We start from the raw sequence: 12,083 nt of genomic DNA on the forward strand, positions 1-12,083 counted from the left end.
ATCAATTTATCGAATTATTGATTTTTTATGTTGATCTATACATTATGAACACTGACGATAATTTTATTCACTCTTATGGTTAAATGTTTCTATGTTAGCATCCACATATTTGGTAATTTTGGTAGCTGTGCATTGGGGGAGAACACATAACACTTATGAACATGAAATGGATCATTTGAGGATAGAAGTTGACCAGAAGCTAAAGTAACATCATATTTCATCATAAACATATCAATGATGTAACCAAGAAAACTATGCTATGGCTAATTGTGCCTTCTTCCTTCATTCTTGTGAACATTTTTAACTTTTCATGTTTGCCTCTGATGAATTCAGAAAATCAAAATCCTCAAATTTAATGGTTGCCCTTTTTTTATAACTTCATAAAACTCAAACCTCATCACCGGTTAGTACTTCTCAAAACATTATCACCGGTTCTTTTGAGTTCCTATATCAAAGAATGACAAAATACATTTAAAAAATTGTTTTTTTTTTACAAATCTGAAGAAAAATATACAATGGTTTGGCACCATTTGGAACTTCAATCACATTAAAGAATCATCCGACAAATTCAATCTGCAAATCATGAACAAAGAAGATGATTAACATATCAATCAATATATTGATGAAACTAAAAAAAAAAATCTTGTAGCAATTAATCTAGGAAACAGGCTCACCTCAGTATCACGATGGATTAATAGGGACAGCCTTGGCTATATCAAGTTGGTTCAACCGGCAAGTTCCCAGCAGGAACTCTGGAAGCTCTTCTTGCTTATCACCCTGCATGATGATAACATAAATTTTCTTTTTTTGTGTGTGATGATGTGGAACCACAAAGTTATTTCTCTCCTGAGATGTGTTGAAGAAAGATAAACAAAGAAAATCATTGCTCGTAGATTTAAACATTTGAATTAGACATTTGATTATCGAATTAAACATATCTCATCATCAAAGATAAACAAAGAATATGGTCATTCTTATGAACATATCTCATCATCATGCTCGAATTAAACATTTGATTTTTGCAAACTTCCAGATTTGTTGACAAATTTTTTGTTGCTTCTTGGATTATAGATGTGGTTTCACATTGGTGCAAAATGAATGTTTAAAATCTAATCCAGGCAGTCAATCTAACAGAAATAGAAAAAACTCCAGTTAGTACCTGCATCAGGAATGCCATTTCTATCACCAAGCTGTTCAAGTAACCAATGACGAGACTGACAACACTCCTAGCGACAGTGGATGAACCAACATCGATCGCAACCTGGAGATTTACGTCCGCAAAAAACATACAAGGACATGGCGATAGTAATCACAAAAGGAGTAATTTATGTATCGTGCATCATGTTATACCATCTACAAAGTATTGAGATATGTTCACATTTAAGTAGGCTCACATTCTCTTCGAATTTAAGCATAAACAGGCTCACATTCTATTTAAGTCTTGACAAAATCATGTCATCGGCTATATCTTAGTGGTGGCATCTAAGAACATCTTGATGTTCCTTTACCCCTGATGCCCTCAAGGGTATCACCCTATATTTGGCTTTCTACTCAATTCTTTATTATAGTCAGCAGCATAATATGTAAGTTTACCTCAAGATAGTTGCTCCCACGAAAATAATTGATATCAAGTGCTTGACCCACAAGACATGCTTTTTGACCAACACTTTGCTTCACTAACCAAGAACCCTGCAGCACGACAAAAAAGAACTCAGATTAATATTAAAAAAATATTCTTTGTATATTTATGATAACCTAACAGATGATAGTTTAGAACCTATTAGGTTTCGTATCCACCAACCTTTGATATATATGGGATGAGCTTAAACCTTGAATTCCTATATGCATCATTTCCTTTGACAAAACTTTCTAGAAGAGGGACATCTTCCAATGGCATATCCATCATATAATATAAAGCTAGACTGTATGTGGTTGAACCTGGAACCTATTACATTACACCATGATAAGACACTTGGCAATTAAAGATTTATTTTCAGTATAGGAGATTATTATCACCACCCTGAACTTGAGAAAGTAAATTATTATACTTACCTGCATGTTCACAATAAAGAAAAACTTGCTGCCACCCTGTGCTGCATATTTCTGCAAGTTTCAGATGTAGATTTTATGTTACAGAAATTCAAAGAATGTTACAACTGTAAGGGACGTCTATAGAAACCTGAACAATTCCATCAGGCCGACCACCGAGATCATCTTCACGCTTGTCCGATTTCAACCAATCTGCAGCTACCATTTGCATCAGGGTTTCGCTTGCTTTTACCTGTGGGAAGAGCAAATTTGATAAATACTGCTGCAATACATTAAAATAATAAGAAATACATAATAGCAACTTCAGTATGTTAAAGTTCAAAGAAGCTAAATGAACAACTTATTACATTTTAATGATGATAGTTCACTAGTGGTGCTTTTGGTAGCATGTGCTTGGATTGTTGATCACAGACAGGTAAGACTTTAAGTGGTATTAAATTAGTAGGATAAGAAAAGTCATTTTTGTTAGCTGGTAGCTCTGTTATCAGGTTAAATCTCAGGCTTTAGTCTCGGTAATTTAGTATACAAAAACTTAGTATGTATTTATGTCTTTTGCACAAAGAGAGCTTTGTGTAATGGTAAAGTTGCTCATTTATAACTTGGGTATTCAAGACCTCAATCACGAAATAGTCTCTCTCTACTTTAAGGGGTAAGGCTACATATATTAAACTTCCCCAGATCTTACACTGGTAGGCAATGGATTTATTCTCTTATTCATGCTTTTACGTAACATTCATGTGCATAGAAAATATGAATTAAATGACTGCCTATGCTTTGAGCAAGTCCTGTGAATTAGTCTAGTTCATCACCATAGGCTCCAGCTGCCTAGCCAATAGTCATTTCGGTCTCAGACGTCGTTGAGCAAACACAGGCGGCAGCTACTGGCAGTACTGAGTTTTAGAGCATTCTTTAAAAAGAAAGGATTAACACTGAGTCAAAGCACATATAAAAATGAGGCAGATGCATTATATGATCAGGTAAATTTGGGTGGTCAATGTTGTAAACCTAAGCATTGGGCTATAGTTTTGATATCTTGAGCCAAGAGTTTAAAGTGTCTCCTCATCTTGTCTATATATTTTCAAGGAACTCATTTTCAGTAGGTTACTTGGTCTTTTCTGCTTTAGCAAGTAAATATAACCTAATATAACAATGACAAGAGTAGGCGCGTTTAGATTTGGCTGGACTTATTTGATTGGCAGACATACAGAACACAAACAAAGATGACCTTTCAATGCTAAATAAGAGGTGTGGCTTAAATTATATGAAAGCCCTGTCCTGGTTAGAATAACCAGAAACCTCATTCTAAAAACCGTCCAACAATTTTGAACTCTCCGAATCATTTTTAGTAATTATCACATACCTGCTGTATAATAATGTATCCATCATGCACTCAAGTTCCATCAGTTCGAAGTTATGAAAAAACAGATCTTTTTAGCTTATATAAATAATCATGTAGAACCTAACAGATACCTTTTGATGGTCATGTAAGTATGATTCACCACGAATCAAGAATGTAGAAGGATCTGCTGTTGCCCAACTGCAAACCACACTGCAATTTGGATCTTTTGGAAGAGTGGTTCCATAGTTACATGACATGCTATCTCCGGTATGTGACTCTTCGAAGTCAGCAGAACCACTCTTTTGAACTGCATTGATAGAAGAAACAAGCAAATTACATAACATGCAACAGCAACAATAAAGATAAAACAAAGATATCAGTGACATAGATATTGGATTAACCTGAAACATCATGCAGCTTCTCTATGAAAACTGCAGTTGTAGATAGCTCACCTTGGCACTGGTCTTGCACTAACTGATAAATAAAATTCCAACCAAATTAGAAGTTACCTCTTGAAGTAGCAAAATTTTCAAATCATTTTGAAAAGCAATGTGAAACATATATAGGTTCAGTATAGATAAATGTTTTCTATCATAAAAATTTAAACATAACATTAAATCTTTAATAGACGACAAAATGATAATGAACCGTCTAGATGATATGAACATATTTAAAGGAGACTTATAGATGTTGTAGCTAGAAGATGTAATACAATTAGTATTATTAATGTGAGGAGAGAATATAAAGGGAGGCGTAAAAAGACTTTACCAGAAAGTAGAAACTATAAAGTAAGATTTAAATGCTCTTGATTTAACTAAGAATAATTTTGTGTGCAAAGCTCAATTGTGGAAATAGATTCATGTAGCTACCACATATAGTTACAACATTATGGCCGTTGTTGCACAAAATAACATCGACTTTCCAGAAATAAATCATCATGTCACTAAAATTACTGACCTGGGTTTGCATGTTTTCATCAGCAGGCCAGAATTCTGTTTGATCATACTCTGCTTCAGTGAGAACATCAAAGAATTCATCAGCTGCATCATTAAGTTGACGTAATGACCCATTACCAGCATGTTTGGGAGAAGACATTTGTATCTCTTTGGCAAAGCTTTCAATCTTATTGTTTTCATCCACTGACTGCATATCCAGTTTAATTTGCTCCTCGGTCTGTGGCAAAACTATCTCTCTTGTCAAACCATCTGATGAGAAATCTGAGAATGCAGAGTGACCAAGTTTTGCTCGGAAGAATTCTCGGAGAGCTGCTTAGTACATAATTGAAATATCTTCAACATGCAATTGATATATCTTAACATAGGAATATGTTGTTGGAAAATCCGAAAATAGATTATCATGGTAAAGAAACAATACCTGCAACCCTCTCTAGCATCTTTGTTGTAATGCCCATTGAAGATGAGGTAAAAATATACAATTTCCAAAACTTCCAATCTATTGCCAACATATGCTTTACAATTGATTGTTTTCCTTGGTTCACGGGAGATATTTCATAGCCTCCACCTGCAGAAGACCAACTCAACTATTCATCATAATTAAGCTAACATACTGATGCGATAAAAGATCTATTGCTCAATATCAAGCATACATTACTTTTAAGCCAGGCACGAACATATCCTTTTTCAGGTTGGCATTTATGGTGGACGACTGAGTGGTATAGGATAACTGTCCAAATTTAACAATTTAGTTAGTTCATGGTAAAACTCCAGCCATGGCATTATCCTAGATTACATAAATTGCCTTACTGTATGTTCCGTTATCTTCCTTCCTCCAGTAACGCCGTAACAATAAGTCCCTTCTTTTCATTCCCCTGAAAAGATTGATCCAACAGCATCAAGTAGGAAGTCAACTTTAAAGATACTTGAAAGTTGAAACCATATCTAACCATGGTAGCCAATCACCACGCAACTTCTTGTGGATAATATCAGTGTAATCATCCAAGTTCTCAATGACATTTCCCTCTAACAGGCAAAAATCCCATCTGCAAGAGATTTCAGTACTTCATTTTCCAGAACGAGGACAGTAAAACCAATCTCATATGAATTGCATTACTGAAATATGCATTTGATTTCCTTTATCCATCACTTTGTGTCTAAATGTTATGAAGCATCCCTACATATTGAAAACCTGGTACCAGATTGTATTGAATCTATCTGTTATACATAACAATGCTTTTTGCATTGTTCATCTCCTGTAATAAAGAATCATTTGATCATATAATAAAATAGGCCACTGACTTTGTCAAGTCTCACAGCTTGCTTTCCAGTTTCTTATTCTTTGAATCAAGATAATACAAAGCCCTAGATAATAAGAAAGTCACAATCTTACTCTGATCTTGACTGTCCGAGAGACATTACTGTGTGGAAAATGGACTCAGATGCTGCATCGACAACACCAACCGTCATTATAGCCGGATGATCTTCCCAATTCTGAGGAAAATAGAATGGTTGATTTCACTAAGAAACTCATTATCATGCATCTTTCATGTTGAGATTATAGATATACCTTGTTGGGGAAATCAACATCTTTTGCTTCTTTGAACAGCCGTAAGCCTATGTGAAAAAAACTTTAAGTTTCTTTGGAACTTCTTAAAAAATAAAAAAATGCAAGTTATTACCATTTTTACAGCCAATTATCGTCCACATGGAAGGTGCTATAACATCGAATGTCATTAGATCAGTGTGCATAGATGAGAAAACTGTCCAGTCTATAGAGAGTTTGAATAAGGTAAGAAAGTGCCAGAAAAATTCATCAAAATCAGAATAATTTAGTCAATAGATCTCCAAGAAAAATCATCCTGAAAGGTGATAGAATAAGTAATATGGACTATTTACTTGAGAAACAAACAACAAACATTGCTTACCTATAGAATGCATGCGACTTTTCTCATTTCTACGGCTTGACCTGGATATCATGATACTAGTCAATGAGAACAGTGTCAAACAAAATTATTTTGGTGAACCTTTATTCACAAAAGAAACACTGGTTTATACTATTAGGAAGAAAAGGTAAAAGTCAGATGAAACAAAAAAAAACCAAGCACACACGCCATTGAATGTACATCTCTAGCCTACATAACTATTGGCACCACAAGAAAGTTGAAAGTTGAAACTTAGCAGACACTCTAATGCTGGTAGATATCCTAGTGTAAGATTACTACTACTGCCATGAACCTTTTCTGTATAGAACATTTCTTTGACATAGCAACTAGAATCTAATTCCAAATGACTAATGGAAAACAAAGGCCACACTGTTTATAATCCAAAAAGAGGCTTTGATAATATGGTACTAAACAAGCAAGCCCATGGTGACTCTGTATCTATATTCTTGATTCTGTGAAAAACTCAATATGTCTTGGCCTTTCCCATCATTTTGACATGACCAGTGAACATTAAAGAAATTTAAATTTACCAATCCTAAACTTATTTTCTATACCATAAAGCAAAAGCAGCAGAATTTTCGACCCCATATTCAATGCAAATTATGGCCAATGGAAACTACCAGATAGAGATTTGGGAACCCAAAAATTAGTCAATCACCCCACACACAACACAAACACATGGAAAAAGAGAAAATTACTCCGTCATCCAAGTCTTGTGAAAAAGTTTGTCTACATGCTCTACCGGACTTTGATGTCTAGGCCTAACAAATTTAATTAAATCATGCAAAAAATCCTTTTTCTTCATATATAAGCACACTTCGATATTTTAGAGGCATATAGCTGTCAATATTAAACTGAAGGTAAATCAAGAAAATCAATTGAGTGGATCATGAGCCTGTATAATTTATGAGAACATATATCTTTGAAAGCATGATGCACATACATTGTTTACCTTCCGTTTATGTTTGTTAAAACACAACAATTGTTTTGATCTCTCTCTATATAGTGTTCTCATTTTTCTTCATTTCTTGTCTCTTTTCCTTTCAGTTATCTCTTCATCCATTGCCTATACCATGGCTGACCAAATTTTGTTGCTACCTACCATTTATATTTCTGTTTCTTTACTTTTGATCTCTTTTTCTTCACATAGCAACTTTATAATTTATTTGTATATTTTCTTTGTTTCAGTTATAATATTTTCTTTCTTTCTTTTTTCCTTTGCTACTACCGATGACATGACTACTACCCTTTTTTCTGTACTTTTATCATATTTTGCTACTATATTCTGCTCCTGGTGCTTAAATGCATCTTTTTTATGTTATGTCTGCCACTGCTATCTTTGTATCACCATGTATTTCTATCAGTACTACTATCAAGTTGATTAAAACTTGTGAATTCTTGCTTCCTCCCAATTATTAGTTTATTACTTTATCCCTAGATGTTCAAGAAATTGCATATTTTTGCTAAACTGAGTAACATTGATTGACACAGGTCATAACAATTTTGCATCACTTCTGCACTTTTTTCTTTCCTTTGGTTCTAAAAATATATGGTTATTTTTTATCATATAAATTTCTATGGAACAGTTTTTTCTTCCGTTTATAGATGGAACACCTGAAGGCCACTAATGGGCCACATAAAGGCCTAGTCGCTACTTAGCTGGTAAGAGGCTTTTGCTGCTTATGGGTTGTCTTGACACCCTAACATCGTCATCTCTTCCCCTTGCTCTTCTTCTCGTAAATTATAATCTTATAAATATGCTGATGACTCTGATCTAATAGCCGCTTGTACCATGTATAGCAACATGAGCAGAGGTAAATGCTAAAAGACTGGGCATGTAAAGCTAAAACAACTGTAGCTTCAATCATTTGACAAAAGAACCAATGTTTACACGACCATAGTGAAGCAATAGGACTAGCATGCTTTCTTGAAATTGATCTATTCTTGTCAGAAACAAATAAAAAGTATGTCAGTTAGTAATTGGTGGATGTGGAACTAGCTAATAAAAAAATAGTAATGTGTGACCTAAAAGATTGCCGTCTTCTCTTCGAACAAGCCACAGCATTCTCTTCTTTGTTTGTGTCCTCCTGCAAATGCAGATGTTATGACATATTTGTCAATAAAAATCAATGAGACTAGAGAAGGCACCAACCATAAATGCAGCTTCCATTGGGGATTTGATTCAAGTAGCTGCCTCCTCAGAGCTCCTTGCACCCAACTGCAGAGTTAAATGAATCTCAGACCATTGCCAAATGATATGTCGGAAACAGCAATCAAAACCAAACTGCTGGTGGCTGCCACTCTAAAGCACAAACTAGTGTACGCTTAGATGATTGTTGGGACTGGAAGCGCTATAAAGAATAAATATATAGACGTGCCAACAGGCCTTAACATTTACAACGAAGCTTGGCAAAATTTTAATTATGTGAAGTAAAATGGAAAAGATGAAAATATGTTCTGAGATAAAGATAATCCAGGTTCACTGTTATATTTCTGTGTATTATTATCTGTCTACTGTTGTCCGTCACGTACATTCAGGAACCAATCAGTGCACTTTTTATAGGAATCTGAGGAGGCACATAAATTTTAGCATCATCAGTATGCCATCACATGAGGATAAAGCTTGATGGTCAAACAATTGTGAGGCTCCGCAGATATCCAAATTTGGAAAAGACATCGTTGCATTGGCTTCTCCAGTATCAACTTTTCACAATATGAAGGGCAGCCTTACCCGAAGAGAGTCCATTTATCGATCTTGAGTTGAATTTAATAGGTAGTTAATTAATCATTTCTGCTGTTAACTTTTAACTTTTATTTGTGCACAGGAACTTGACCTAGGATCAGTAGCATCTCAATTCTCACCCAAGAAGCAGCACTAATATGACCCATTCCAATTTTTATGAGTGTGCTCGATGCAATGGAAGGAAGGGACTAGAAGACGATCAGAATTGTATAACAAAGCAAAAGGAATAAAATTGAATGGAATACAAGATCAATAGCAGCCAACAAGAAAGATAACTTCAAATAAAAATTGTTTGACCAAAGCATTGCTTGATGCAATGGAAGGAAGCGACAAGAAGACAATCAGAAATGTAAAACAGAGTAAAAGGGATAAAATTGAATGGAGTAGAAAATCAACAGCAGCTACCAAGAAAGATAACTTCAAATAAAAATTGTTTGACAAAACATGGCATCATCTTAAATAATTCAACACCATTTATCAAACAAAATCAATCTAAACACCATAAATTGCTAAAATATTTAAATTAAAAGGAAAATAATTCATTGAATTCTCCGAGCTGTGCAATATAGGATCATATTGTTGGCTTGGAAGAGAACTACTACTACTTGAAACTTCTCACTCAAATTCTGAAACTGATATGTTCTCCTACGCACCACATTGTTCTACTTCCACTCCCAATCCCAATAATGATCAAACTTGAACTCAAACAAGTGGTCTCAAAATTTAACTTACCTTCTATCGACACTGTCAAATGTCCAATCTCCTTTGCCCGTTAAAAGCCAACAAATGCTGATCTGTATCTGATCATATCATATTCAAAACAATAAAAGATCAACCCAAACTCCGGCGGATAAGAAGAAGAACTAATGGAGCCTTTAGAAAGAAGACTGACTCCCCAAACATCTCTCACCCTTTCTTTCCATCAAACCAAATATTGCATCATTCAACCAATCTTTTTCCCCTAAGAAACAAAACCAACAGCTCAAGAACTTATCTTTATTCAAACAAAACAATCCAAAAATATCCATCTCTGTCGAGCTAACAAGTATAGCGAGCGAATGCGAGAAGACAAACCAAGAAAGAACAGTTCCCGACTACCTCTCTGGTGGACGCTGGCGCGTTCTTGTAGCAATTAGGGGCGTTACTTTAGAGGACGACGTACCGTTTCCGGTAGTTCTGCAGGCCCAGGTGATTGGACCGGAGGACGTGCAGCCAACCCTTGATGTTTCGATCTCCTCCGTCTTGCTTAAAGATCCCTCCGGCTCTCTCTACTCCAGCGCCCGGAATGCATCGAAAAGGTGCGACATTTTTGGTGCGCTCCAACTGCTGAGGGAAAAGATAGGAGGGAAGGAGTCTTTCCGCAGCTGATGGAAGCGAATCAACGATTCAGCAGTGGCTATATCGTCGTCGTTGTGATAAAGAGGGAAACTTTATGAGTGGAGCAGAGGGACGAGGCAGGGAGGCGTCGTAAAAGTAATGTTTTTGATGTTGTTCTCTGATACCACACCATCCCACCTCTCAGAGAACAGGGGACGGGAGTCAGAGGAGGGATCAATTAACAGACTCCCACCATCTCCACCATCTCTTCTCAACCTTTCCTGCACTCCTTGAAATTTGGATAGCAACACACCAAATAGTCTCTCTCTCTCTCTCTCTCTCTCTCTCTCTCTCTAAAATTGGTATTCCCCTTTGTCAGTTCAAGAAAAGACCACAAATTTAGGAGCACACAAGGCAACCACCCACGAGGCGGGGAGCGAAATCTCGGATGCAATGAGTTGGCCGTAGTCTCCTCCTCGAACGAGTTGAGTTTTTGTTTGGCATATTAATAATGGGAACATCAAACCAAAGCCCGAAATTTCCTCTTAATTCGAAGAACAGAGTTCGATGTTCTTTTCTGTAAATGCTCTTCTTTTATGTTCTTGAAATGACACTCGAATCAATCAACCCTTGTCTTGATAGCTTAAATTTTGGCATTGTTGGCTCTCTCGCCTACCTGAAGCCAGTTTGATCATAATCAAAATGATTTGAATAAAATAAGATAAAAGTCTCAAGGAAGCACTATCCAACCTCAATTTAGAAAACAGAGAAGCATTTGTCGGAAGAGAATCTCGCCATCTTTTTGTTTCTCCTTTCATGGAATGTTGACATGCACTATCATATTCTCAATATTATATAGATCAACAATGTTTTAAAAGTGAACTGCATTTATTTTAAGAAATCTTAGCGACATATTTCCATAAATCCTATCAATCATATAATTTTTAGCAGACCTCAATCCCCCTTCCTTGAACTCTTCCAACAAGTCAAACTCACCAACACCAAGAAATCAAAGAACATCTTTTCATTTGGATGCGGAATGGTCTGTTTGCTTGCATGATACTTTTCTGTACAGCATCAAACCATTCATTCAGTTGAAGAGTTGAAAGGCACGAGTCTCTTCTTGCTTGTTTCTCTTACAATAAGAAAGGCATGCGTTCCCAAACTTGTTTTGCTGTATGAAACGAGTTGTCTTATCTGTAAGGTATATATATACATACATATATAAATATATATATGTATATGTATATGTATATATATACATATACATATGGATATATATATACACAATTTAGATTCCTCTAAAGTTACTAATTTTCATATCTAATTCTTTAAATTCAAGTTTGGCATTATTATCCCTGCAAAACTCAAAAGCTTACAGATTTATCATAGGTATTTATCTCCACTAGTTGATTATTAATATAATTATATTGAAACACAAATTGATATTTATACTATCTTAAAATCTTGATAAATGTAATAAATTATATTTTTAGTGTTTAAATTTTGATTTAATGACAACTATAATTACTAGTAATTGCCATAAATGTAATAGATGGATTTTATCACAAGGTTCTATGATCAAATCTCATCTTTGTCACTTACTCTTTGGAAAAAAAAAATATTTAAATAAATTCATATATATATATATATATATATATATATTTATATGTAAAAAATTATAATTAGAGATACTGTAATTATTAAAATATTATTTTATTAAAAATTGTTTAAGG

At 35.0% G+C, this 12,083-nt stretch overlaps 1 protein-coding gene across 1 annotated transcript; it reads right to left on the bottom strand.

The window, feature by feature from the left end:
- Window positions 1–401: 401 nt before the first annotated feature.
- Window positions 402–10,780, bottom strand: LOC135583810 (protein ENHANCED DISEASE RESISTANCE 2-like). Its single transcript, XM_065174364.1, has 21 exons — window positions 10,193–10,780; window positions 8,440–8,505; window positions 8,313–8,374; window positions 6,270–6,310; window positions 6,024–6,113; window positions 5,912–5,958; window positions 5,735–5,835; window positions 5,292–5,387; window positions 5,152–5,216; window positions 5,000–5,071; window positions 4,763–4,909; window positions 4,346–4,653; window positions 3,790–3,862; window positions 3,520–3,695; window positions 2,180–2,281; window positions 2,053–2,103; window positions 1,802–1,945; window positions 1,594–1,689; window positions 1,160–1,261; window positions 675–777; window positions 402–573 (listed from the first exon to the last, which is right to left on the bottom strand). Exons 2-20 carry the CDS (start codon window positions 8,455–8,457, stop codon window positions 682–684), a joined length of 1,887 nt encoding a protein of 628 aa, XP_065030436.1. The 5' UTR covers window positions 8,458–8,505; window positions 10,193–10,780; the 3' UTR covers window positions 402–573; window positions 675–681.
- Window positions 10,781–12,083: the final 1,303 nt, after the last annotated feature.

This window comes from Musa acuminata, chromosome BXJ3-11 (genome assembly GCF_036884655.1).
Source record: "Musa acuminata AAA Group cultivar baxijiao chromosome BXJ3-11, Cavendish_Baxijiao_AAA, whole genome shotgun sequence".
Taxonomy (NCBI): Eukaryota; Viridiplantae; Streptophyta; class Magnoliopsida; order Zingiberales; family Musaceae; genus Musa; species Musa acuminata.

Bases quoted from the DNA above. Each gene is read 5' to 3' on its own strand.
- LOC135583810 (XM_065174364.1), bottom strand. The intron at 5,959-6,023 runs GTAATAACTTGC...TTTTTCACATAG, and splicing joins GATAATTGGCTGTAAAAATG to GCTTACGGCTGTTCAAAGAA. The intron at 778-1,159 runs GTACTAACTGGA...ATCATCATGCAG, and splicing joins AAATGGCATTCCTGATGCAG to GGTGATAAGCAAGAAGAGCT.